This window comes from Budorcas taxicolor, chromosome 1 (genome assembly GCF_023091745.1).
Source record: "Budorcas taxicolor isolate Tak-1 chromosome 1, Takin1.1, whole genome shotgun sequence".
Taxonomy (NCBI): Eukaryota; Metazoa; Chordata; class Mammalia; order Artiodactyla; family Bovidae; genus Budorcas; species Budorcas taxicolor.
Window position 1 is genome coordinate 186,166,840 of NC_068910.1, and position 24,906 is coordinate 186,191,745.

Here is a 24,906-nt window from a genome sequence, read left to right on the forward strand (position 1 = left end):
AAATGGACTGTGACAAAATAGAAGCAATCAGTTAAAAATAACAACACACAACATGAAAAAGTGCAGCTAAAAACACTAAGACAGATGAAAATAAATACTTAAAAAAATATGCAGTCATCACCTGACTTACTGAAGCCAGAACATCATCAGATCCTGACTTTGTTAAAGACTTAAGTTTAGATCATCATAGCTTTGGTGCCTGTTTGTTTTATACTTTCATGGTAAAGAATCTGCCCACAATGGGGGAGACCTGGGTTCAATCTGTGGGTTGGGAAAATCCCTTGGAGAAGGGAATGGCAACCCACTTCAGTATTCTTGCCAGGAGAATCCCATGGACAGAGGAGTCTGGTAGGCTACAGCCCATTGGGTCGCAAAGAGTTGGACAGGACTGAGAGACTTTCACACTATCTCTACATTTGAAAAGTGTTCTGTGCAATTTCTATGAAAAAATACAGTATTTTTTAAAAAAACTTATTCTCAAATAGCATGCATATCAAGGAAAATGGAAAATTCCAGAACTTCCCTCCCATATGCTTTCTCCTATCCAAACTTCTCCCATAGTGGGGGCAGTGCCAAGTTCTCTTCAGAGTGTAATCTATTTTTGTCCAGTTCTAATTTCTTATATGCTTTTGAACTGTGGTGTTAGAGAAGACTCTTGAGAGTCCCTTGGACGGCAAGGAGATCCAACCAGTCCATCCTAAAGGCGATCAGTCCTGGGTGTTCATTGGAAGGACTGATGTTGAAGCTGAAACTCCAATACTTTGGCCACCTCATGCAAAGAGTTGACTCATTGGAAAAGACCCTATACTGGGAAAGATTGAGGGCAGGAGGAGAAGACGACGACAGAGGATGAGATGGTTGGATGGCATCAGCGACTCAATGGACATGAGTTTGGGTAGACTCCGGGAGTTGACTGACAAGGAGGCCTGGCATGCTGCAGTTCATGGGGTCACAGAGTTGAACAGGACTGAGCGACTGAACTGAACTGAACTGAACTGAATTTCTTGTAAGATCAGGGACCCAGATTCTCCCAGTTCTCCTCAATGTGCAACCAAATAGGACTACTTCTGGTCTTCTCAGAACAGACCTCCTGCACCCAGATTCCTCGGCCACCTCTTGTCTGTAGAAAAACTTTAGCTCCAAGGCCTTCACTAAGTTCCAAATAATAAATTTAATCAGAGAGGTGAGAAAACACAGAAAGAAAAACAGTCAAACAAGACAAACTATATAATAACGAAAGCCACTAAACAAAGTCATAGGCCTTAAGTTCCTTGATCTCAAAGGCTATAGATAATATTCTGAGCCATATCCTTTGAGCTCTTTTGCAAAAATTGAAAACACCAGCATGTGGAAGAAGTCTACTGGCTGCTGCAAGCAGGTAGACTGGCCCAGACTGGCTGGAACCAGAAGGCTGAAGATGTTGACACCCGATTACCTCACCACCAACAAATCTGAACAATGTCCAGGAGCGGATTATCCACCCCACAGCCTGCCTCCTTCACTCTGACTTTACCCTTTTGCCTAAAGACCATCAGGGAGTTCAGATCTTTTAAGCACCGGCTGCCTAGACTGCTTGCTTGGCACTCTGCAATAAACCACTTTCCTTCACCACAACTCTGGGTCAGTAGATGGGCTTTACTACAGTGACCCAACAGCAGCTTTACTGACCCAACAGCGACAAAAGAACTGTGTTCCTTCCCCGTGGACCTCAGACCTGAACCTCAGTAGTTTAAAATCAATACTTGTGTCTAACAACCTTAATTAACAAATGCCATTTTTTCTCTCAGAAAACACAGGCAACCCTGCTCCCTTACTCCTCTTTCCTGACACCATTCCTTGCTCCTTCCGACATCAAACTGGCCTCCTCCGACCCTGTGGAAAGGAAAACAAATGCCTGAGCCCTGAACCTCCGTTTTCAGCCAGCACTGCATCGCCAAGACCAAGCGCGCAAGCCAACGGTCTGGGCGGGGGCGGAGGGGACGACAGGTGCAAATTAACAGCGCTTCTTTTCCTTCCTGGACTCTGTAACCTCCGTCAGGAAGTCCTGCCTCACAGGCTCTAGAAAGTGTCTCTCGGATTACAGGCAACCGTCGACTTGCTCTTATTCTTTTCTTTACCTCACAGGAGAGCGGTGACGGTGACAACTTGTTTCTCCTTGTTTTCCTGTCTCCCACGTTTTTCCCTTGTAAACTGGCTCCAAGTGACGGCCGCGCCTCCAGAGGCCGCCGACCGCGGAGGCGGCGGAGCGCCCAGCACCCGGCGGCGCGGGGAGGGGAAGGTGCCCCAGGAGGGTCCCTGCCCGCGGGACCACGCCCCCAGGCCAGCGCCCCTCCCCCACCATCTCTATTTTAATTTTAATTTGAACAGCCTCCTCTTCCTTCTCCCTTTACCCGCCCCGCCCCTTTCCCGTTCCTCCGCGGATGAAATCGGACCCCAGGCCCGTCGTCCCGGGTTCCGAGGGGACAGCTGATCTGGCGGTGAGTGGGGCTGGCCCCCTGCTAACAGAGGTTCGAGGCCGGCAACGCCCCGCGCCGCATCCTCAGGTAGTTCCTGAAGTTTCGGGGCACCGGGAGGGAGCCGGCTTTGAAGACGGCGGCCGTGGCCCCGGGAAGAAGGCTGTTGGCTAGAGTGTTCCGCCTGGGCCCGCCCCTAGGGCCGCTTGCCCACCGCCGCGTTTCTGTCCTGCAGGCCGGGTCCCGCCAGACGGGGCTCCTCCGGGATCTCGGGCTGGCGTTCCCTCTGCACAGCGCTGGGGACCCAGGTCAGGTCGACTCGCAGGTAAAAGGGTTTGTAGTCACTTAACGTGCTTGGCTGGCAGAGGGACGGGGATTACAGGGAGAACCCATCTCTCTAGCATTCAGGCAAACTGGAAAGATGTAGTTATTTCAGGTGCTCCTTCTCAGTTAAGTCGCAAGGGACTCTTTGCTACCTCATGGACCACCAGGCTCCTCTGTCCATGGGATTTTCCCAAGCTAGAATACTGGACTGGGTTGCCATTCCCTTCTCCAGGGGTCTTCCCCACGCAGCGATGGAACCCCGTCTCCTGCATTGGCAGGCGCTTCTTTACCACTGAACAACCAGGGAAGCCCATTTCAGGGTGCACTTGCATGTAAAATAAAATTGGTATTTCTAGACTTAGGTTTTCCCTAAATTTCATATTCTCCTTTTTGTTTACCTTTACTGAGAACCTGCAGTGAGTTAAATTTTATATCACATATTTAAAATTGGAGCCACCTAAAATAGGTCTATTGGAGAAGGCAATGGCAACCCACTCCAGTACTGTTTGACGGAGCCTGGTAGGCTGCAGTCCATGGGGTCGCGAAGAGTCGGACACGACTGAGGGACTTCACTTTCACTTTTCACTTTCATGCATTGGAGGAGGAAATGGCAGCCCACTCCAGTATTCTTGCCTGGAGAATCCCCGGGACAGAGGAGCCTGGTGGGCTGCTGTCCATGGGGTCGCACAGAGTCGGACACGACTGAAGCGACTTAGCAGCAGCAGCAGCAGCAAAGTGAACTAAATCACCTCTAAATGAATGATGTTTGCACACTGCCTTTTAAAGCATTAAGTATATGTTGCTTTGAACTTACTTTGACACAGCCCCTTTCCAAAAAAGATATGGGGGGAAAAAATCAGATTGATGTCATGTATGCCAAATTCTTCACAGTGCATTAGAGGACAAAGAATTTTGACTATCTTGGAAGGAATTTGGATATACAAATAAGAGCAATACCAGGTCATATGAACCACCAGCCTGAGAACTCAGTGTGTAAATCACAAGTACAGTATAATTGCTCAGCTTTACTTTTTTCATTTATGTTCAGCCTAAGAATTACTGTGTGTATAGATTAATGTTTAATATATATTTTACATGTTCTATAGTAAATATAGTGGTATATATTGTAGTGATTACATACACTGATTATTTAGCATACTAAAAATTTAGTATCTTCAGTCATCAAATTATTTTATTTCTCCCTTGTAGTCTACCTCTCTCTAAGGCCTATTACCCCAAGCCTTGATCAACCTGTCAATGAAATGGAAAATAAAACAGAGCTCCTGTATCTAATGTCTGGTGTTCCTCCTGCCTACAACTGCCATTTAAATTCATCAGATCCAAATTCTGATGCCCCTCCAGAATACAATTCCCAATTTATACCTGCTAAGTTAAATATTCTCTTCGACAGAAAATGACACGAAAAATTAAGGTTGCTCTTTTAATTAACTGATTAGTTTCTTGATTCAACAAATAAATATTGCATGCCTGCTGGATTCCAAGTAGTTTACTGGTTGTCAAGTGGAACAAATTCCTGCCCTCAGAGAATTTATAGCCTCCTGGGGTCAGAAGTTGTGAAAACATTGATGGCATTCTCCACATTATTAGGGAAATATGAAGCAAATATTATAGAGGAACAGAAGACAGAGTAACTGATTCTGCGAGAGATGAAAGTGAAATGAAAGTGTTAGTCATTCAGTCATGTCTGACTCTTTCCAATCCCATGGACTGTAGTACCCTCAGACTCCTTTGTCCATGGGATTTCCCAGACAATAACACTAGAGCGGATCACCATTACCTTTTCTCCAGGAGATCTTCCAAACCTGAGGATCAAACCCAGGTTTCCCACATTGCAGGCAGATTCTTTACCATCTGAACCACCAGGGAAGCACAGAAGACAAGAGTAGCTGATTCTGCCAGTGATGAGGGAAATCCTAACTAAGGAAGTAAAGTTTTGTTGTCATGATAATGATTTTCTCAACCCTCCCAAAAATCGGAAAGGGACCAAGCCTTGGAGAAAGAAAAACATATCCAGAAGCACAAGGTCATGAAGACCTGGTGGTTTCTTGGGGACTTGATAAAGGCCTATTTGGGACAAATAGCAAAAGTGCAGGGAAATGATGGTGAAAGGGCTTGAGTGCAGATAAGGAGTTTGCATCTTATCCAAGAGACCATAGGGATCTGCAGATGCTGTTTAACAGGCCATCGGGGCTATAAAGTAGATACTTGAGTTTGTTTTTTCATCACCTTCCCAACTTCTGGCACAGGGTCCATTGCATAATGAGTGCTCAGTGAATATCCTGTGAACAGCTAGTTGATATCTAATAAGACAGCTCTAAGGATCAGTGTGAAGGAACTACTGGAACAAAAAGAAATAAGAAAAAGGTGAGAAGTCAACAATAGTCCCAACTGGATGAGGCTTGGTAACAGTATCAAGAAGAGGCAAAAACTTACAGTTTCAAAAATAACTATCTGTGAGATGATGCAGAGATACTGTGACTTTCTAGAAATGAAATTCTGTAGCTCAGGCAGCCTTTGCTCCTGCATTGTTTTCTGAAAATGGCAGGGCTCTTTTCCCCTCTGCCTCATGTTTATGCATGTTGTCTGGATCTGGTCCAGTGTAAACCCCAATTCTTGGGTCAACCCCTTCTAAACCCAGATATTAACAATCCAACATAATACAGTCAGTACCATTTCTCAATATTTAGTGTCTTTCGACATGATTTATCTTAATTTCTTTTTTTAATGGAGATAAATTTCTATACATAAAATTCACCACTTAAAAAGCATGCAAGCCAGTGGTTTCTAGTATGTTCACAAGGTGGTACAACCATCACTAGTTTAAATTTAAATTCAGAACATTTTCATTTTATTCATCACCTTCCGTTAACGATCACTCCACATTTTTGTCCTTCTCCTGGAAACCACTAATTTACTTATTTTATCAGTTCAGTTGAATTACTCAGTCGTGTCTGACTCTTTGAGACCCCATGAATTGCAGCACGCCAGGCCTCCCTGTCCATCACCAATGCACAGAGTTCACTCAAACTCATGTCCATCGAGTCGGTGATGCCATCCAGCCATCTCATCTCTGTCAACCCCTTCTCCTCCTGCCCCTAATCCCTCCCAGCATCAGAGTCTTTTCCAATGAGTCAACACTTCACATGAGGTGGCCAAAGTACTGGAGCTTCAACTTGAGCATCATTCCTTCCAAAGAAATCCCAGGGTTGATCTCCTTCAGAATGATCTGGTTGGATCTTAAGTTTCAGGAAAAAAAATTCTAATCATCTCTTAAAGTGTAGTTTAATATATGCTAAGTGTATCAAAACAGTAGGATTTCTTTTAATAAAATAAAAATGATAGATTTCTGGCCACATATTGAATCAGGATCTCCAACAAAAATCTTGAAAAACATCCTATCTTGTTGATTTTTATCAACAGGTAAATTTTTAAATTTTATTTTTAATTGGAGGACAGTTGCTTTACAATGTTGTTTTGGCCTCTGCCATACATCAACATGAATCAGCCATAGGTATACATATGTCCCCTCCCTCTTGAACCTTCCTTCTACCCCCAGACCCCACTCCACCTCTCTAGGTTGTCACAGAGCACCAGGTTGAGTTCCCTGTGGTATACAGCAACTTTCCACTAGCTAGCTATTTTACATATGCTCATGTATATGTTTGGAGAAGGAAATGGCCACCCACTCCAGTGTTCTTGCCTGGAGAATCCCAGGGACGGGGGGAGCCTGGTGGGCTGCCGTCTATGGGGTTGCACAGAGTCAGACACGACTGAAGCGACTTAGCAGCATGTATATGTTTCAGTGCTACTCTCTCAGTTTGTCCCGCCCACTTCTTCCCCTGCTGTGTCCACAAGTCCATTTGCTACATCTGTGTCTCTATTCTGGCCCTGCAAATAGGTTCATCAGTACTATTTTTAATATGCATTAATATAGAATACTTGTTTTTCTCTCTCTGACTTCAGTTTGTATAACAGACCACTTCGTATAACATTCATTCACCTCACTAGAACTGGCTCAGATTCATTCCTTTTTATGTCTAAGTAATATTCCATTGTATATATATACCACAACTTCTTTATACATTCATCTATCAATGGACATCTAGATTGCTTCCATGTCCTGTCTGTTATAAATAGTGCTGCAGTGAACATTGGTGTATGGGTGTCTTTTTGAATTATGTCAACAGCTAAATTTGAGAATTACTGTTCTAATATTGTTTCCCAACCTATGCATCCATGAGTAGACTGTGAAATTAAGTTAGAATTTTCAGTCAGTAAATTCTTGACCAAAAAAAGGTGAGAATAAATAAAAACCCACAAATGTTATCAAGGCTTCAGTCAGTTTTATAGGTCAGGTCTCAGCTAGAATCTCCTGTTAATTTGGAGTTAGTTGCATTTTAACTAAAATAAATCTGTAATAAAACCTGAGAATAAAATATTCAACCTGGTTTCTTCTATTTTGTTTTTAACTACAGTAGTTTTTAAAAACCATCTCTTTTGGCTGGGGTTAAGAGGAAAGCACCTTTTGTCTTGTGGATCTGACTGCTTATTACATTTTGTTCTGGACTTTCCTCAAAGGTCAGAGAAAGAGAGCTGTGGTTCTCCCTCTCACAGGGCTTCAGGTAAGGCTCTCCAAAGCTAGAAATAACTTTGAGTTTATTAGATACCCCTTAGTAGTGGACCCAGAGAAGGCAGTGGCACCCCACTCCAGTACTCTTGCCTGGAAAATCCCATGGACAGAGGAGCCTGGTAGGCTGGAGTCCATGGGGTCGCTAAGTCGGACACGACTGAGCAACTTCACTTTCACTTTTCACTTTCATGCATTGGAGAAGGAAATGGCAACCCATTCCAGTGTTCTTGCCTGGAGAATCCCATGGATGGAGGAGCCTGGTGGGCTGCTGTCTATGGGGTCGCACAGAGTCGGACAGGACTGAAGCAACTTAGCAGCAGTAGCAGCAGTAGTGGAAAGTGAAAGTGAAGTCACTCAGTCGTCTCCGATTCTTTGTGACCCGTGGACTGTAGACCACCAAGCTCCTCCGTCCATGGGATTCTCCAGGCAAGAATACTGGAGTGGGTTGCCATTTCCTTCTCCAGGGGATCTTCCCGACCCAGGGATCGAACCCAGGTCTCCCACATTGTAGGCAGACGCTTTAACCTCTGCACCACCAGGGAAGCCGCCTAAGCAGTAGTGGACCAAAGCCCAATTACTTACATAAATAAACCAATTAACTAGTTTAAATCTAAGAAAGTAAAATGAAACAAATTTGGAGATAAAAATACTTAGATCTTATTTTTTTCAAGAACTATAGATTCTTCCCAGCAGAATGGACAGTCTCATGTCTAAATGCTGGTAATTCTTCATATTTTAAGCAGTCATTGTGAAATGTTTGTGGAAAGTTACCCATGCTTCTTCATTAAATGTCAGGGGATCCTGCTTCCTTATAGGGAGCCTTCCTTTTGCACAGGTGGAGGTGAAGTGCTCCTTGTTACTGCTGGCAGGAGTTCAAGCTCCCTGTTAGGCCTGTACTGATACCATCCTGGCTGGAGAAGGCAGAGATAAAAGGAGATGATATCCCTGCTGCTTTTAAGAGACATTTAGTAAAAGAAAAACAAAATCTGAAGTCACCCATTAGTTATACCCTCTTATTTATTAATTCATGATTTTGAGTGCTTATTTTCTTAAACATCATGTCTCTTTAAGGAAATCTGGTTTCCTTGACTGTGATCTTTTTTATATTGACAGAATTAAAATTTAACTGATCCTTGGTTGGAGGAAAGCTTGTGAGAACCAGATGATGAGGGTATAAACAGGTGACAAATTCACAGACAATGCAGCAGTCTAAATCATCCCTTTGAAACTAGCAAATGACTTCAAAACTCAGTGTTACCACTTACGTGAACTTGAACAATAATGGTAAAGAATATAAAAGTAGAAATTTGCATCATGGTAATTTTATGCCAGACCCTGTGTTAACTAGCTTTATGTGATAGGCATAGAGAGGGTAACACATTACTTAATCTCCTCAACCTTAGTTTTTGTACTTGTGAACTGGGCATAATTATCTCACAGGTATAAGAATATTAAATGAGTTAATAATCTGGAAATCCTCCCACTACATTTTTGGTACATGCCCCTTCCCTTAGAAAATGGAACTTCTTGTCATTGTTAAGAACCTGTCACGTGACTCATGTAATCTTCATATAAAAATTAATGCTAAGTCTCAATATATTAGTTTTCACTACATATAATTGTCTCATTTGTTTTTTAATGCAGGCTCCCTGGAACAACTGTCCCTTCACCTGCATACACCCCAGGAGACTTGCCTGTGGGATACTACAGCCTACAGCAACTCAGGACCCTCCCTTCATACCTGCTAACTGGTGGCACCCATCCTATACAGTGCCAACGTGGCTGGTACCCTTCACCAAGTAAGTCTGCTCCAACAACTTGGATGCCAGAGCCAGCTCCTATGCTGAACTGTCCTCCTGGTCTGGAATACTTAAATTGTTTTCTTATGAAATATGATCTGGGAGAACCAACAAGAAGAAATGAAAAGTTGTAGAGGGTGGATAAAGGTTAGTGATAACAGGTGTCTAATTTGTGAGACTTTAAAAGTGGTGGTACTAATTTAAGAAATGTAGAGGATAGGGATTCTTTTAGTGGGAAGAGTGTGGTTTTCATAAACAGAGTAGGTTGAACTGTAAGATACTCAAGGTGGCCTCTTGTAGAGAATTAGAAAAACAGAAGTAGGAATAGAAAAATGCTATGGTAGATGCAAGCTGGGGTGTCATTTACTAGGAACTAAAAGTGAACATGAGGAAAGGTGATATGAAAGAAACAGACCCTTAATAGCCAAATCATCAAGTGGCTTGACCCCTTGCTTTCCCTCACCACTCATAATTCATTAGCCACTCCAGCCCCCCCCCACCCAAAACCTAATACCTTAGTAAAAAAATAAGGTGATTACCAAGCATATATGGGCTTCCCTGGTAACTCAGTTGTAAAGAGTCCACCTGCCAGTGCAGGAGATGGAGGTTCAATCATTGGATAGGGGAGATCCCCTGGAGAAAGAAATGGCAACCCACTCCAGTATTCTTGTCTGGAGAATCTCATGGATGAGGAGCTTGGGGAGCTACAGTCCATGGGGTCACAAAGAGTGGGACGTGACTGAGAGGCTAAACAACAGCAACCAAGCACACATAGGTTCTAGTCAAGTCCATAAGACTCCCCTTCCCACAAAACGGTGATCTCCTCAACCCCTTCTACATAAAAATTGTAGAACCACCCTGAAACCCTGATCAGAAATTTGGGGATAGGCAGGTTTGGTGAACAAAATGGTGGACATGCAAAAATTGTAATTTAAGATAAAGTTGTTAGTGGAAAACCTTCTGTAATCTTGGCCCATTTGGTTTTGGATGCCAGGGGTTCTGAAGTTCATTGTGAGCAAAAGACTATAATTTAATACTTGTCTCCCAATATAGTCAATAAAATATTCCTTGAGGTTGCCCAGTTCCTTTTGGCAATTCTATATATTGTTAATCTTATGCACTGCAAACTATTGATACAATGCTATAGAAACAATGTGTGAAATTCAATACAGTTGTATTAGGAAACTGAAATTTAACACAAAAATTTTATTAAATTTTCTCTTTGTAAAACAACTATAAATACACATAAAATCCATTAAACTGCTAGAGTAAACCCTTTTATAGAATGTTTATAGGTAATACATTTTGGAATATCACTTTTCTACTCACACACTAATAGAGGAATTTGTCCTTGCAAGCCTAGGGTCTCCTAGACCATTTCCCTTTAAATGGTCCCTTTAAAATTGTACAGATTCATGTCAATATATGGCAAAAACCACCACAATATTGTAATTAGCCTACAATTAAAATAAATAAATTTTTTTTAAAAAAGAGAAAAAATAAAAATTATAATGCATAATAAAGAAATAAAATTGTACAACTTTAAAATTACTTAAGTTCAAAAAAGTTGTTCAACTTTTTCTGTTACCTTGACAGATACTATCGATTCACTTTTCCCTTTCAGAAATGGTTTCAGTTAAAAAACAAAACCAGAAAAAAAAAATAAAATAGGCTTTGGAGCCAGACAATATGGTTTTTAATTCTGACTTTATCCCCTACAAGCTCTGCAACCTTTAACACACTTCTTAACTTGTTGATATTTTAATTCCTTCATTTATAAAACAGTACTATCTATCCCTGCCCTACCGGGCATTATGAGAATTACTGACATGTAATATAATTCCTGGAACACAGGAAGTACAGAATAAATGAGAACTATATTGATGCTGTTTAGTTAAAGTGCCTCCTAGGTTGTGAGTGGAAGGCACACACCCAATCATTGTTCTGTATTTTCCTTAGATCTTTGAAATGTCATATGGAAGATATGTAGATCCTTTTCAAGACCTGTTAGTGGAATTCTGTCTAGCATAGCAGGATTATTTGGTGTCTGAGACTTAAGTTTGCCAGCAACTCCAATAAATCCTCAAATAACTACTTCTAAATAGCCACAGTTTGTTATGGGGTAAATTTCTCCCACAATAAAGAGCTTCATTTCTTTAGGATATTTTGCCCAGCAGTGGACATTTTACCAAGTAGTGAATATGTTTTCTTTTTTAATCCTAGATTTAAGATGCTAGAATATTTTAAAGGGATGGTAAACCATTTTAATGACCACTTTTGAAATATTACAAGACATTTTCAGACTCCTCCCACCACCTTTTTGTGTTTTCACAGGAAAAATACTACTGAATTAAACATGGATTGTGTTATCTCTGCATGTAATCACTCACATGACTAAACACCCATCATTTCAATTCATTTCAAAATGTATTCATTAACTTATTCAACAAATATTTAAGAATTATGGCATTTCAGTCAATGTTCTATGTTCACAGATTAGGAATGGTAAAATTGTATAAGGTATTATCAGTCTGTCCTCAAGGAGACTTCCTCTCTTCAGTTCAGTTCAGTCGCTCAGTCGTGTCCGACTCTTTGCGACTCCATGCATCGCAGCACGCCAGGCCTCCCTGTCCATCTCCCGGAGTTCACTCAGACTCACGTCCATCGAGTCTGTGATGCCATCCAGCCATCTCATCCTCTGTCATCCCCTTCTCCTCCTGCCCCCAATCCCACCCAGCATCAGAGTCTTTTCCAATGAGTCAACTCTTTGCATGAGGTGGCCAAAGTGCTGGAGCTTCAGCTTTAGCATCATTCCTTCCAAGGAAATCCCAGGCTTAGAAGGAATCAAATATAATAGGTAATGGAACTGTCAAATGTCTATCTTGGGAGTAATTCTGAAATAAAGTAAAGATAAAAATTTACCTAATGGTATTCCCAACCTCCCTTTTCTTTGCGCTGATCCTAGTCACATGTTGCCTGCCCTATCCATACTTTTCCTAATTAAAGTATGTGCTGCGGGAAGATGGTGGTTAGTAGTGTACATGAATGGCAGTCACTATGTTATTTTCTCAGAAGTACCCATGAAATAATTTAAAATTGGACATTCCTGCGTAAAATCCACTGGCTAATTCACTCTCTGTAAACCACTGAGAAAACTGCCTTTTCTGTGGCTGGTCCATATTAAACCATCATGAACTTCCTGACAACTCCAGTCTGTGGGAGACATGTCAGGCGTCAGTGAGTGGAGATCACGGGACTAAGCTGGGAGTAGTCCCTGTCAACACAGCTTCTTCTCAGTTCATTCACTGTAGCAGGAAGGTGATTTTCTGATATTTTAGATAAATGTTTTGATCTTTTACGGTAGAACTGGAGGAAACTGTTTCTCCTATCTGGTCGTCTCTGCTAATAACCATCTGATCAGGTGCAAATAGGCTAATTTCACTTGATAGAATATATTTTTAATTAATCCTATTCATAGTAAGTGAAGTGAAGTGAAGTCACTCAGTCGTGTTCGACTCTTTGCGACCCCATGGACTGTAGCCTACCAGGCGCCTCAGTCCATGGAATTTTCCACGCAAGAGTACTGGAGTGGGTTGCCATTTCCTTCTCCGGGGGATCTTCCCAACATGGGGATTGAACCTGGGTCTCCTGCATTGCAGGCAGATGCTTTACCATCTGAACCACCAGGGAAGCCCTGATGCTATTATTAAAGACACTTTAAAAATCAATTAATATGCTATAATATATGATCGATTTCTTTTCTAATGCTGACTTAATTGTTTTATTTCTCTCCTAATTGCTTTTTTTCTCTCCCAACAGTTGGACTACATACATGTTCTTCAGCATTTTGAGCCTCTGGAAAGTATGTATAATTCAACAATATTCAACAGTATTTGAATACGGTGGAAGTTTGAATCAGCAACATATAATCAGAATTATCTGGTAGCCACTTTCTTCTTTAGATTAATCCATTTTAGTGGTTCAAAGAGGAAAGATTTCCTTTAGAAACTAAGAGAATTATCTTTGTGTAATTGTATTTATTTATAAATCATGTAATCATCAAATCTTATATATTATCTGGTTCTTTGTTTAGTCCTTGTCTCCACTCCTATCATTAACTTGTATAGATAAGGGGAGAAAAAGAGCAGAAAAACAAAATGACTTAGCAAATGACAAGCAGAATCTTGATTTGCTGAATTTCAGTCCAGGGCCCTTGCTTTGGAAATAGGAAGAATGAGAACAGTCAACATGGAGACTGTCCTTCATCACTAAAACATTCCCAACCCTTAAAGCAACAGCTCTACACATTTATTTGACTATAGCATAAAGTTTTTAACTCTTCTTGGTCCTTTTCCTATTTGCAAGTTGCAATTATAGTAATCATCTTCCACAAGCTGACTAATTCATGAAGCAACATACAATCTCATCAAAATACTTTTATAAGTCAAAGTTTCTGGATATAGGTATTGTATAAGACATGATCAGTCTTCTTTAATATGGTTTCAATCTTTACTCTTATGTGAAAAAAATTTTAACCATTTTACCCTGAGATTAAAATAAATGTTTTAAATTCTAAAAGATCTAAATACTTCTTATGAAATATTTTGATGTTTGAATCAGTTGCATTTATTTCACATGAAATTTTTAAAAAGATGTTTTTCTTTATATCTGTAACAAATGTTGCACAAATAACTTCTTGAGGACTATTTTTACTACTTCTAATTTAAGATGGCTCTCTCATTTTGTGTTTTAATGATGGCAGGTTTTGAAACTAATTGGAGAAGGAAATGGCAACCCACTCCAGTATTCTTGCCTGGAATATTCCATGGACAGAGGAACCTGGTGAGCTACAGTCCATGGGGTCACAAAGAGTCAGACAAGACTGAGTGACTAACACACTTTGAAACTAATTATAGATACTATGCTGAAAACAACCTGGACCAGATGGGTTACATTGTAACTGAACATGGAGCCGACTTTATGCAGAATGCTGCTGTGACACTGAGGCCCTCTGTGCTCAGGGTCACTGACTCTATGGGCCAAGAAGTCATGGCAATGCAGAGACCTTTCAAATGCATCTGTTTCTGTTGTCCCTCCTCTGGGCAAGAGGTCAGAGAATGAAAGTCTAATCCATTGTTTCTTCCTGATCCAACTATTCACCACATGGTTGTACTCTTTCCAAAACCATGGAGATGGGGATTCTCACTGACTCTGACAAGTCAGTTTGGAAGAAGATTTGGGGGAGGGGAAAATTTAATTAATCAATTTAATTAATTCACCTAAGGAAAATCACCAAGGGATTTTCTTATGGGTTCATGCTTTTCGGTGATAATTGGTAGGCCAAGAACAAATTAGAATTGTTTAGTTAGTGTCCACAGTTCTATCAATTGTGTGTACTGAATTAGAAATTTACCTGTCACTGAGAACAGCAGTCACACACTTATCTAAAGGTACCTTTGGATCCCTAGATAAGGTATTGGTAAACATACGCTTAGGCTTTTAGTATTAGCAGAGATTTTAGGTAACTTTACACAATCCATCACACCCATATCTTGCTACAGATAAAGAAAGAGTGGTTCAGAAGAGTTAAGTGTCTGATGATGGTGTTATGTTTGGCAGGTGGCAGTGTCAGAACTAGAAAGCAGATATTCTGAATTATGGTTTGGTTGTGCATGTGTATCTCAGTCACTTCAGTCATGTCTGACTCTGTGACCCTATGGACTGTAGCCCGCCAGGCTCCTCTGTCCAGGGGATTTCCCACGCAAGCATACTGGAATGGGTTGCCATGTCCTCCTCCAGGGGATCTCCCCAACCCAGGGATCGAACCCGCATCTCCTGCATCTCCTGCAGTGGTAGGCAGAATCTTTGCCGCTAGCGCCACCGGGAAAGCCAACTCTTCTCCAAACTGTTTGTTTGCTACAAGAAAAGGAAAGCAGTTTTAAAAAGAGGCCAACAGAATTCTGAATTCCAGATATGTCACCCACTTAAATGTCTACAGTTTATTTAACTTCTTTGGAACCCAGTGTTCTTGTACTTAAAAATAGGCACAATAATATTCACAGGATTTTTTAAAAGACGTATTTATTAGCATTTACTAGATGTTAATTTATTTACATTAATAATTTACTAAATGCTGATACTTAATGATTATGTGATTTGATTTTCTATATAATAGAGAAAATAATAGTACCCATCACTTGGATCTTTTTGAGGGTTAAATAATAATAAATATTAACTGCTCTGAACAGCACCTGGCACATAGTACACTGGTGGGAGATTGTTATTAATATTTATTTCCAGGTATCATACTTTATCACTACTGCTTTTGTAATAACAGTCTTATATTTGGAATGAAGCTTTATTTCTAATCTTTGATTATTTTGGATATACTAGGAATTTTTCTTCATATTCATGGTTTGAGTTTTCTTCCAAGATTAAAGTAAGCCATGATGCAGTGTGGCTCCATGGTAAACAATCTACCTACCCATGCAGGAGATACAAGTGTGATCCCTGGGTTAGGAAGATACCTTGGAGAAGGAAATAACAACCCACTCCAGTATTCTTGCCTGGGAAATCCCATGGACAGAGGAGCCTGGTGGGCTTCAGTCCATGGGGGTCATCAAGATTTGGACACAACTGACTACACACACACGTGATGTAGTAAAGCTAACCAAAATTACAGACTTACTCAATTCATGGAACATTTATCCCATGATAGGTTTTTTTTTTTTTTCTGATTTCTCCACTTATATTTGTGTTATATGTGTATGCGTGTTTAGTTCTATGAAATTTTATCACCTGTATAGATTCCTGTATTCACCACAATACAGATACCGAACAGTTCCATCACCACGAATATCCCCTTTTATAACAACATCCACCATAGAATTAGAAAGGGAGCTGCCTGTTTTATAGTAAGCAGTAGTCAGCCTCCTCTGTGTCCTGAAGGAAAACATAGCCCCATCCTTCAAAGTTTCTTTCTGCAAAGATATCCTTGAAGTGTTAAGAGTAAAGTACCAGAGAACCATGAAGGGCTATCTCTCCCAACAATAGTTTCCCTAGTCCTTGAATAAGTTAAGAACATATCTAGTGGGGTGTGTGTGTGTATAAATATAGCATCTTCACCTCTGTCTCTGCTTCATTGGCAGCTGGAGGTGCAGTGTCCTCTTGGTGTCACCACTGGCTTTGTAGCTGGAACCTGTGCAGGGTGGTGTAGAGCCTCCAAAATGAGAAGAAAGAAGATACGATGGGAGTGCTTGGGCCATGTTCTACCTATGGCTGTGGTTCATTCTATTTTTGAGGTAACCTAACCCTTATGGCAGAAAGTGAAGAAGAACTAAAAAGCCTCTTGATGAAAGTAAAAGAGGAGAGTGAAAAACTTGGCTTAAAGCTCAGCATTCAGAAAACGAAGATCATGGCATCTGGTCCCATCACTTCATGGGAAATAGATGGGGAAACAGTGGAAACAGTGTCAGACTTTATTTTTTGGGCTCCAAAATCACTGCAGATGGTGATTGCAGCCATGAAATTAAAAGACGCTTACTCCTTGGAAGACAAGTTATGACCGACCTAGATAGCATATTCAAAAGCAGAGACATTGCTTTGCCGACTGAGGTCCGTCTAATCAAGGCTACGGTTTTTCCAGTAGTCATGTATGGATGTAAGAGTTGGACTGTGAAAAAGCCTGAGCGCCGAAGAATTGATGCTTTTGAACTGTGATGTTGGAGAAGACTCTTGAGAGTCCCTTGGACTGCAAGGAGATCCAACCAGTCCATTCTGAAGGAGATCAGCCCTGGGATTTCTTTGGAAGGAATGATGCTAAAGCTGAAACTCCAGTACTTTGGCCACCTCATGCGAAGTGTTGACTCATTGGAAAAGACTTTGATGCTGGGATGGATTGGGGTCAGGAGGAGAAGGGGACGACAGAGGATGAGATGGCTAGATGGCATCACTGACTTGATGGACAGATTGAATCTGAGTGAACTCCGGGAGTTGGTGATGGACAGGGAGGCCTCGCGTGCTGCTATTCATGGGGTCGCAAAGAGTCAGACACGACTGAATGACTGAACTGAACTGAATGTCAAAATTGGAGAAGGCAATGGCAACCCACTCCAGTACTCTTGCCTGGAAAATCCCATGGGCGGAGGAGCCTGGTAGGCTGCAGTCCATGGGGTCACGCAGAGTCGGACACGACTGAGCAACTTCACTTTCACTTTTATGCACTGGAGAAGGAAATGGCAACCCACTCCAGTGTTCTTGCCTGGAGAATCCCAGGGACGGGGGAGCCTGGTGGGCTGCCATCTATGTGGTCACACAGAGTCAGACACAATTGAAGCGACTTAGCAGCAGCAATGTCAAAATAATGTATTTAGAATTTCTCTATGTGGGCAGATCAGCCTCTGAATGATCTTGTTTCAGTCCACTTTCACATATAAGTGAATTGAGGTTTATAATATCACTCATAAAATGAATATAGGACTTTCCTGGTACAGTGGATAGGAATCCACCTGCCAGTGCAGGGACACTGGTTCTATCCCTGGTCCAGGAAGACTCCACATGCTGTAGAGCAACTAAGCCCAAGTGCCACAACTCCGAGCCTGTGCTCTAGGGCCTGCGAGCCACAACTGCTGAGCCCACGTGCCACAATTCCTGAAGCCTACACACCTAGAGCCTGTGCTCTGCAACAGGAGAAGCCACTGTAATGAGAAGCCTGAGCACCGTGACAAAGAGTAGCCCCTGCTCACCTCAATTAGAGAAAGCCCATGTGCAGCAACCAGTGCAACCAAGAAATAAAGATTTTAAAAGCTTTAAAAAATAAATAAAATATAGTAGTATGATGAAAGAGTTAATTACCCAGCTGACATCAAAGCATTTTCAAAGATTGCTAATTGGTTCCATCATCTTTTCCCAAAATGGGAGGTCTTTTTTTATGATTTCAGCAGTTGATAAAGGTACAAAGAGTAATAACTCACTAAAAATATAAAAAATGTTGAGAGATAGCCTAACCTAATATAATTTTTAATACAAATAGAACTTATAACAAGTCATACTATAGCATTTTTTCATTTAAAAAAAATGGCTTTCAGTGTCTACGAGAAATTTCTTATTACCTAACAGTAAGATTTGACAAAAGAAATTTATAGAAATATTTTCAGGACATTTTAAAGATTCCTTTCTGAATGCTTGACAATCCATCTAAGTTCATCATGTTTATCCAGTAAACTTTTCAATTTTTCCCATATTTATTTCACCATATTATCCGGCATTGCTTATCTGATTAAAAAAGACAAACGTTACTGTAGCAAGGAAAAAATGTGGCTGAGCTGAAGAGTGGGAAGGATGGAGTATATTATTCCCATGAGCAAGTGACATTAACATATTCACCGTATAGTAAGTGCCTGGGTCTCCCTTTTAGAAGCAGAAGTCCTTTGGTGTCCTAGGATACCTTAAAGACAGTGAGTTCAACCTACAAAAAGTTGTGAGAATATGGATTTTTATGAAGTGCACAGTACCATACCTCCTTGCTTTTTCATGTTGCTGGCTAAGCTGGAGGCGAATCCTCCCAATCCCCAGTCCTAATCTTTTGCTATATTGAGAATTTAGTAATTAATTCAAATCATACCTCATGACACAAGTTCCCCTTAATGCTTCATTTAAAGATGAAGAAAGAGCATCAGCCTGATAATTTTAAGACTTAGTCCATTCTCTACATTTGCCCCTCTATTCTTGCCCTGCAAATAGGTTCCTCTGTATCATTATTTTAGATTATATATATATGTGTTAATATATGATATTTGTTTTACTCTTTCTGACTTATTCACTCAGTATGGCCAACTCTGGGTTCATTCACACTACTGCAAATGATCCTTTCACCTAGAGCCTGTGCTCCACAATGGGAGAAACCACTGTAACGAGAAGCCGAGTAATACTCCATTGTATACATGTACTACGTTTTCTTTATCCATTCATCTGTAGATGGACATTTAGGTTGCTTCCATAACTTGGCTGTTGTAAATAGTGCTGCAATGAACACTGAGGTGCATGTATCTTTTTGAATTATGGTTTCCTCAGGATATATGCCCAGTAGTGTGATTGATTGAAGAAGGCTATGGCACCCCACTCCAGTACCCTTACCTGGAAAATCCCATGGACGGAGGAGCCTGGTAGGCTGCAGTCCATGGGGTCACACAGAGTCAGACACAACTGAGTGACTTAACTTTCACTTTAATGCATTGGAGAAGGAAATGGCAACCCACTCCAGTGTTCTTGGCTGGAGAATCCCAGGGACGGGGGAGCCTGGTAGGCTGCTGTCTGTGAGGTCGCACAGAGTCAGACATGATGGAAGCGACTTAGCAGCAGCAGCAATGTGATTGCTGGGTAATATGGTAGTTCTATTTTTAATTTTTGGCTCTTAACTAGTTGCATAGTATATAACCCTTCTTAACTATAATTTCCTCAGTTGAAATTACATTAAGTTCTAAGTCCTTTTCCTGAACTGTTTTTATGCTCTCTCAATATAAATTGTTTCTAATTAGAAAATTAAAACATGTATTTTAACACTTTTCGATCATCACAAAGTTTCATTCTTGTCTTTCTAGGTAAGATTACTTGATGGCATATGTAGCATGGGCAGTATTACTCGGAAGTGGAATGATGTGTTATCAGCAGTGAGTGATGCTGACCACTTTGAAATTCACTTCCCATTAGACCTGGATGCGATGATGAAAGCCATGGTTTTTGGAGCTTCCTTCCTCATTGTAAGTCTGTCACTTTTGAGTTCGTGAAAGTGTTATTCTTTCTGATGGGGAATAATGGTACAGAGTGCTGGGAAGGGAATAAATGTGAGAACTAGGACACCTCCTGTCTCTGCCACACTCAGTAGGTACATGACTTGTGACATGATTCAGTTGAAAAGGTCAGTCAGTAAAATCTGAGTTATTCATTAACCTACACTGAAGCCAGGAACAGTCTCTAGTACATCTGAAATGTTCAGTGAATGCTGAATGAATAAAAGTCCCATTATTTGTAAGACATGGCTGGCTATTTAAGGGGAATCAAAAATAAAACAGTAGTATATCCCTCAGCAAATGTAAACAAATTAAATATATAACTAGATATGAAGCTTCCCAAGAGTTTCTAATATAAAATGAATGCAAATTAATCTTTTCCAGACCATGTCATGAGACAAGTGTCAATTACTTCTATTTTTTAGAGATAAATCTAAAATTTTTCAGGGGTTCATAGTAGGCAGATGGGAGTACTGAGGAATCTCTTCCTTCAAATGGAATTGTAATGAAAGGAGTTGGAAATAAAGGGAGAGACTTGAAAAGTCCTGGAAGAGAGGGTTGCAGAACAGGCAGAATTTAGCTGATACAAAAGCTTAGTGAGCTCATAAGTTCAAAGTTCCAACAGAAAACTTGATGAGGCAGCCTGCTGCCTTAACTCTGTTTTCCCAGTCCCCTATAGTAGGCTGGTGGTCAGTGCCCCTGGAATGTGTGGTGGGGCAGGGAGAGGTCTAGGGCTGTAATGACCATGGTACATCTACTCTTGAGATCAAAGCTATATTCTGTTTACCCAACCAAGTATGTATCTTAGAGCATCTATCCATGTAACAGTTCTTGGATTCTAAGAAATCAAAATATATGTACAGTAACATAACACATTATAAGGCAAATGATTTACATTGGAAACCTATATATAAGTGAGTTTAAAAAATAAAATCTAAAATTAAGTTTTAGACACATATAATTAAATAGCTGAATAGTTGCCTGCTACATTTTCCCATGGTTCTTAGTTCTACTGCTGATATCAACAAAGGACCAGTCATGTGAAATCAAATAACTTTGTTACATATAATTTCTAGGTTTACCTTAAAATTAAATGCAGCCCAGACTTATATGCATCTGGGTAGATTTTGAGGAAAAAAATCCTAATCATGAAATAGGTGGATAATGTAACCAATTACTTATAATAGCAAAGATGCTAACTGTGATGCTAACGATGATAGGGGCAGCTATTCCTTTTTAGTGTTTTTGTATTATATGCATGCTTCTGGTTCTAACTACTTTCTGTGTAGTAACTCATTGACTTCTTATATGTTAGATAAGTTACTATGATGATTCCCATTTTAGAGATGGGAAAACTATGGTTAGTTATCTTGTGCAAAGCCATCTAGTTACATAGGTGTCCAAAAGCCACTATCGAAGGTAACTGCAGAGACTATACCTTAAACCACTGTGCTGTGTGCCTCTTTCATCTCTGTGTGATCTCTGGTTTCTTTCTGTGTTAACACAGAAGAAGAGAAACAGGATAAATGGTGGCATGTTGCCTCATGTATTTTTTAAATTTTAGGATTATAACTGGGAAGCCCATGAGGCTCTAAGGAGGTCTTGTCTGAGGGTGTTTTTCCTTCCTCTGGTGTCCCAGTGGTGCAACCAACTGAAGACCACTTTTTATGTTATTCTGTCAATTTGGTGCTTCCCAGGTCCTGTATATGTTTTAAATGTGAAACCCTAAACAAGTACAAATCTTGATTATGAATTCTCAATGGACAGTTTTCTCCCTACCTCCAGCACAGGCTAGTGCAGTCAAGCTTTTTATTAATCCTCATTTGCCAGTTTTTTTTTCCCTGGTTTCTCTTTTATACTGGATTGTGTCCCTTAGAGGGTTCCCATGTTATTGGGAGGGTCTTTAATACAATACATTTAATGCTCAGGCCCACTGCCTTGCCACAATTGGTGAAATCAAATCAGAAATTGGCAACTCTTAGAAGCCAAAGAAAATGCCTGTGTAATACATAGAATTATCAGATTTTTCCTTACTTTCAGCTGCACAGATTTCTGTAAATTTCCTAGGAGTTTGGCTTTGTATGGAAATAGGTTTTAATTATGCAGTTTTCCCTAGAACAAGAGTTTGAACTGCAGGTCCACTTGTATGCAATTTTTTTCAGTAAATATGTAGCACAATGCCACATGATCCACACTTGGTTGAATCCACAGATGCAGAACTCTAAAGTTATATGTGGATTTCTGATTCCCACTGCCCACATTGTTCAGGAGTCAACTGTACTTAGTTTAGATTTTTCACATTATCTACTTTGAACATTCCAGAAATGGAAATGACATGGTTTGTTAGTGCCAAGAACATAGGCAGAGTGCTCAGACATCAACATGACAATTAAAATAATTTTCTCCTTGTGAATTATTAATTGTTTGCAGTGACTAAAAAAGATAGTCCTTTGTTTTCTGTTTAAGATAACATATGCAATGTTTTGTCAGATGGCATTCATACAGAATTTCCAATTGTCTGAAAATGTTTGTTTCCACTATTGTTTATTATGTAAAACATCATTCAGTTAATATAGGAGCAACTGTCTTATGATCCAGGATACAGAAAAATTTATCTTGGAAAAATTGATGAAACCATGTTTCTTCTGAAAATTTCAAGAGCATGTTTGCTCAGTTATTTTCACTAACAGTCATTGAACATTATTTACTCTTTTTTTTTTGCTAAAAACAAGCAAAACAGAGTTAGAAAATAAACAAATTTTAGACTCTTGCTTATGCAAGGATAGGCAGATGAGGGATGCCAGTGAGAATAATTAAAATGACAAAATATTTATCTAGTTTTTTAAATTAATTTTAATTGCTCTTCGCAGCTGTTTCTGCCCTCTCCACCATAAAACTGAATAAAACAAGCCTACAAAAGGGGGCAGCACTAGCTCATAGCTTTCTTTACTAAAATATACTCATTTTCTTAACCAGAATTATGCCAGGTCTAATCAGTACATTTTAATAAATAGAAACAAAGGATTTTAGAGTTAGAAGAAACAGGAAGAACTGTCTGCTCTACATTCTAATGTACAAGTGAGAAAGCTGGAAAGGCCTAGTTCATGTATCCAAATTAGTGCCAGAAATTAGTACTAGAACCAGAACTGTGATTACACATCCCCCTTTTTTGTCCAGTATTCTGGCAGTCACACCAGAAATTTGATTTAAAACATTTCAAGGTACTTTCATAACAGTGACATTTTAATTATTAATTATTCTAAACTAATTCTAAACTATTTTAAACTCGTGCAAACAAGGCCCATTTCAGTCATCCAGACTCATCTCACAGCAGTCCTGTAACTATGGTGGAAGAACCAAATTAATCTGTTGCAGAAATAAACACTTTAAAAGTGTCTATGTCATAGATTACATAGAGGTTTATTTTATTTTAAATGTCAATAAATGTATCTTTACTTTCATCGCTACCATTCGCATCTAAGTTTAATTTTTTTATTAATATAACTGCTTTTAGATTTTTTTGGTAAAAGGATATTCAGCATTTGACAGATTTACTTGCACTGAGGTAATTTAATTATTGGTGGCACAATATCAGATGAGCACAGACAGAATCAAATCACTACCTTGATTAGGAGAAGGGAAGTATATTTAATGGGCAGTCAGATACAGTCTGCCCAGATATAATCCAGCCTTCCTGCCAGCCTGACAGAAGACATGCCTGGGGTGGGAGAATATTTCATTCAGAGGTCTAGCAGACTCAGTCAGCTGTGGAAATTATTCTGGGTACTGCTACAATATTTCCATGAGTTAATTTTTATTTTTTCATTAGTTTTAACATTTGCATTTTTTGTTATGTTTTCTCTGTTTGTATATTTCTTTCTGTTCTGTTTGTCTTTGTGTATTTCTGTCTACATGTAATCCATGCCGTTTGTTTGTGATATGGCTATAGCACCTGCCTGGAAATGGATATCAGGGAGAGACTGTGCCATTTTCTTCACTCATAGATTTACAACATTCTAAGAGAGAATGTGTTCATATTTTTTTCATTTTTCAAGAGGTCACTTTATAATCAATTGAGAAGACAGGAGTGAGAAACATGTTATCTTTATCCTGACAGAGCTGTTGAGAGTACATGGCTGTGTTCTTTGGGAACACAATAAGTACCCTACATGCAAACCTTCATGTTATGAACTTTCAAAGATGTGAACGTGCATCTGGTTCTTGGAGGGAAACAGAACCTGAGCTCTCAGCATCAAGCATGAGTGAGATTGTAGCTTGCCCTCCATCTCCTGTTGCTAATCATCCTTCAACTCTGCCATCTCCCACCTCTTCTCCCTCCTCCAGTTAGTAACTCTTCTTGCCTGTTCACACGATGGCAGCCCCTATACCCCAAATGTTGTACTGACTACTGTACTTTTTGAGGTACTGTACTGTAAGATTAAAATGTTTTCTTTGTTTTTGTGTTTTTTTATGTGTTATTTGTATGAAAAGTATTATAAACCTATTACGGTATAGTACTATATAGCTGATTTTGTCATTTGGTACTTTGGCTAACTTTGACTTAACGAGCAAATTGAACTTATGAATATGCTCTTGGAACTGAACTTTGTATGTAGGGGACTTAGAGCAATAGATCTGTAGAAGGATGCAGATTGACATTTACTCTCCTTGTCTCAGGCAGAGTCAAAAAACCATAGTCCTCAGAAGTGAAGTACCTCACCTACAGTCACAATGCATTGGTCAACCCAAGATAGATAAAACAACTTTAAATGAGTAAAAAAATACAATCTTATTATATACCTGGAAGGAAAGAAAATAGTTTGTAAGTAACACTAATGCTAACTCACAGATGTTCTGGTTTGGGTTTTTTTTTTTCCCCTTTTCTTCAAAAA

The 24,906-nt window shown here is 40.0% G+C and overlaps 1 protein-coding gene across 1 annotated transcript; it reads left to right on the forward strand.

The window, feature by feature from the left end:
* Window positions 1-2,420: 2,420 nt before the first annotated feature.
* LOC128053084 (uncharacterized) lies at window positions 2,421-24,464 on the forward strand. Its single transcript, XM_052645522.1, has 6 exons — window positions 2,421-2,543; window positions 9,073-9,227; window positions 13,047-13,089; window positions 16,376-16,528; window positions 19,826-19,984; window positions 23,964-24,464. The coding sequence occupies exons 1-6, from the start codon at window positions 2,421-2,423 to the stop codon at window positions 24,081-24,083; spliced, it is 753 nt and encodes a 250-aa protein (XP_052501482.1). The 3' UTR covers window positions 24,084-24,464.
* The last annotated feature ends 442 nt before the right edge of the window (window positions 24,465-24,906 follow it).

What these genes read in the sequence shown, in the direction of transcription:
- LOC128053084 (XM_052645522.1), top strand. Translation starts at nt 2,421, where the DNA reads ATGAAATCGGACCCCAGGCCCGTCGTCCCGGGTTCCGAGGGGACAGCT. An exon ending in GCCCCGCGCCGCATCCTCAG is followed by an intron (nt 2,544 to 9,072) that starts GTAGTTCCTGAA and finishes TTTTTAATGCAG; the next exon opens with GCTCCCTGGAACAACTGTCC. An exon ending in TGGCTGGTACCCTTCACCAA is followed by an intron (nt 9,228 to 13,046) that starts GTAAGTCTGCTC and finishes CTCTCCCAACAG; the next exon opens with TTGGACTACATACATGTTCT.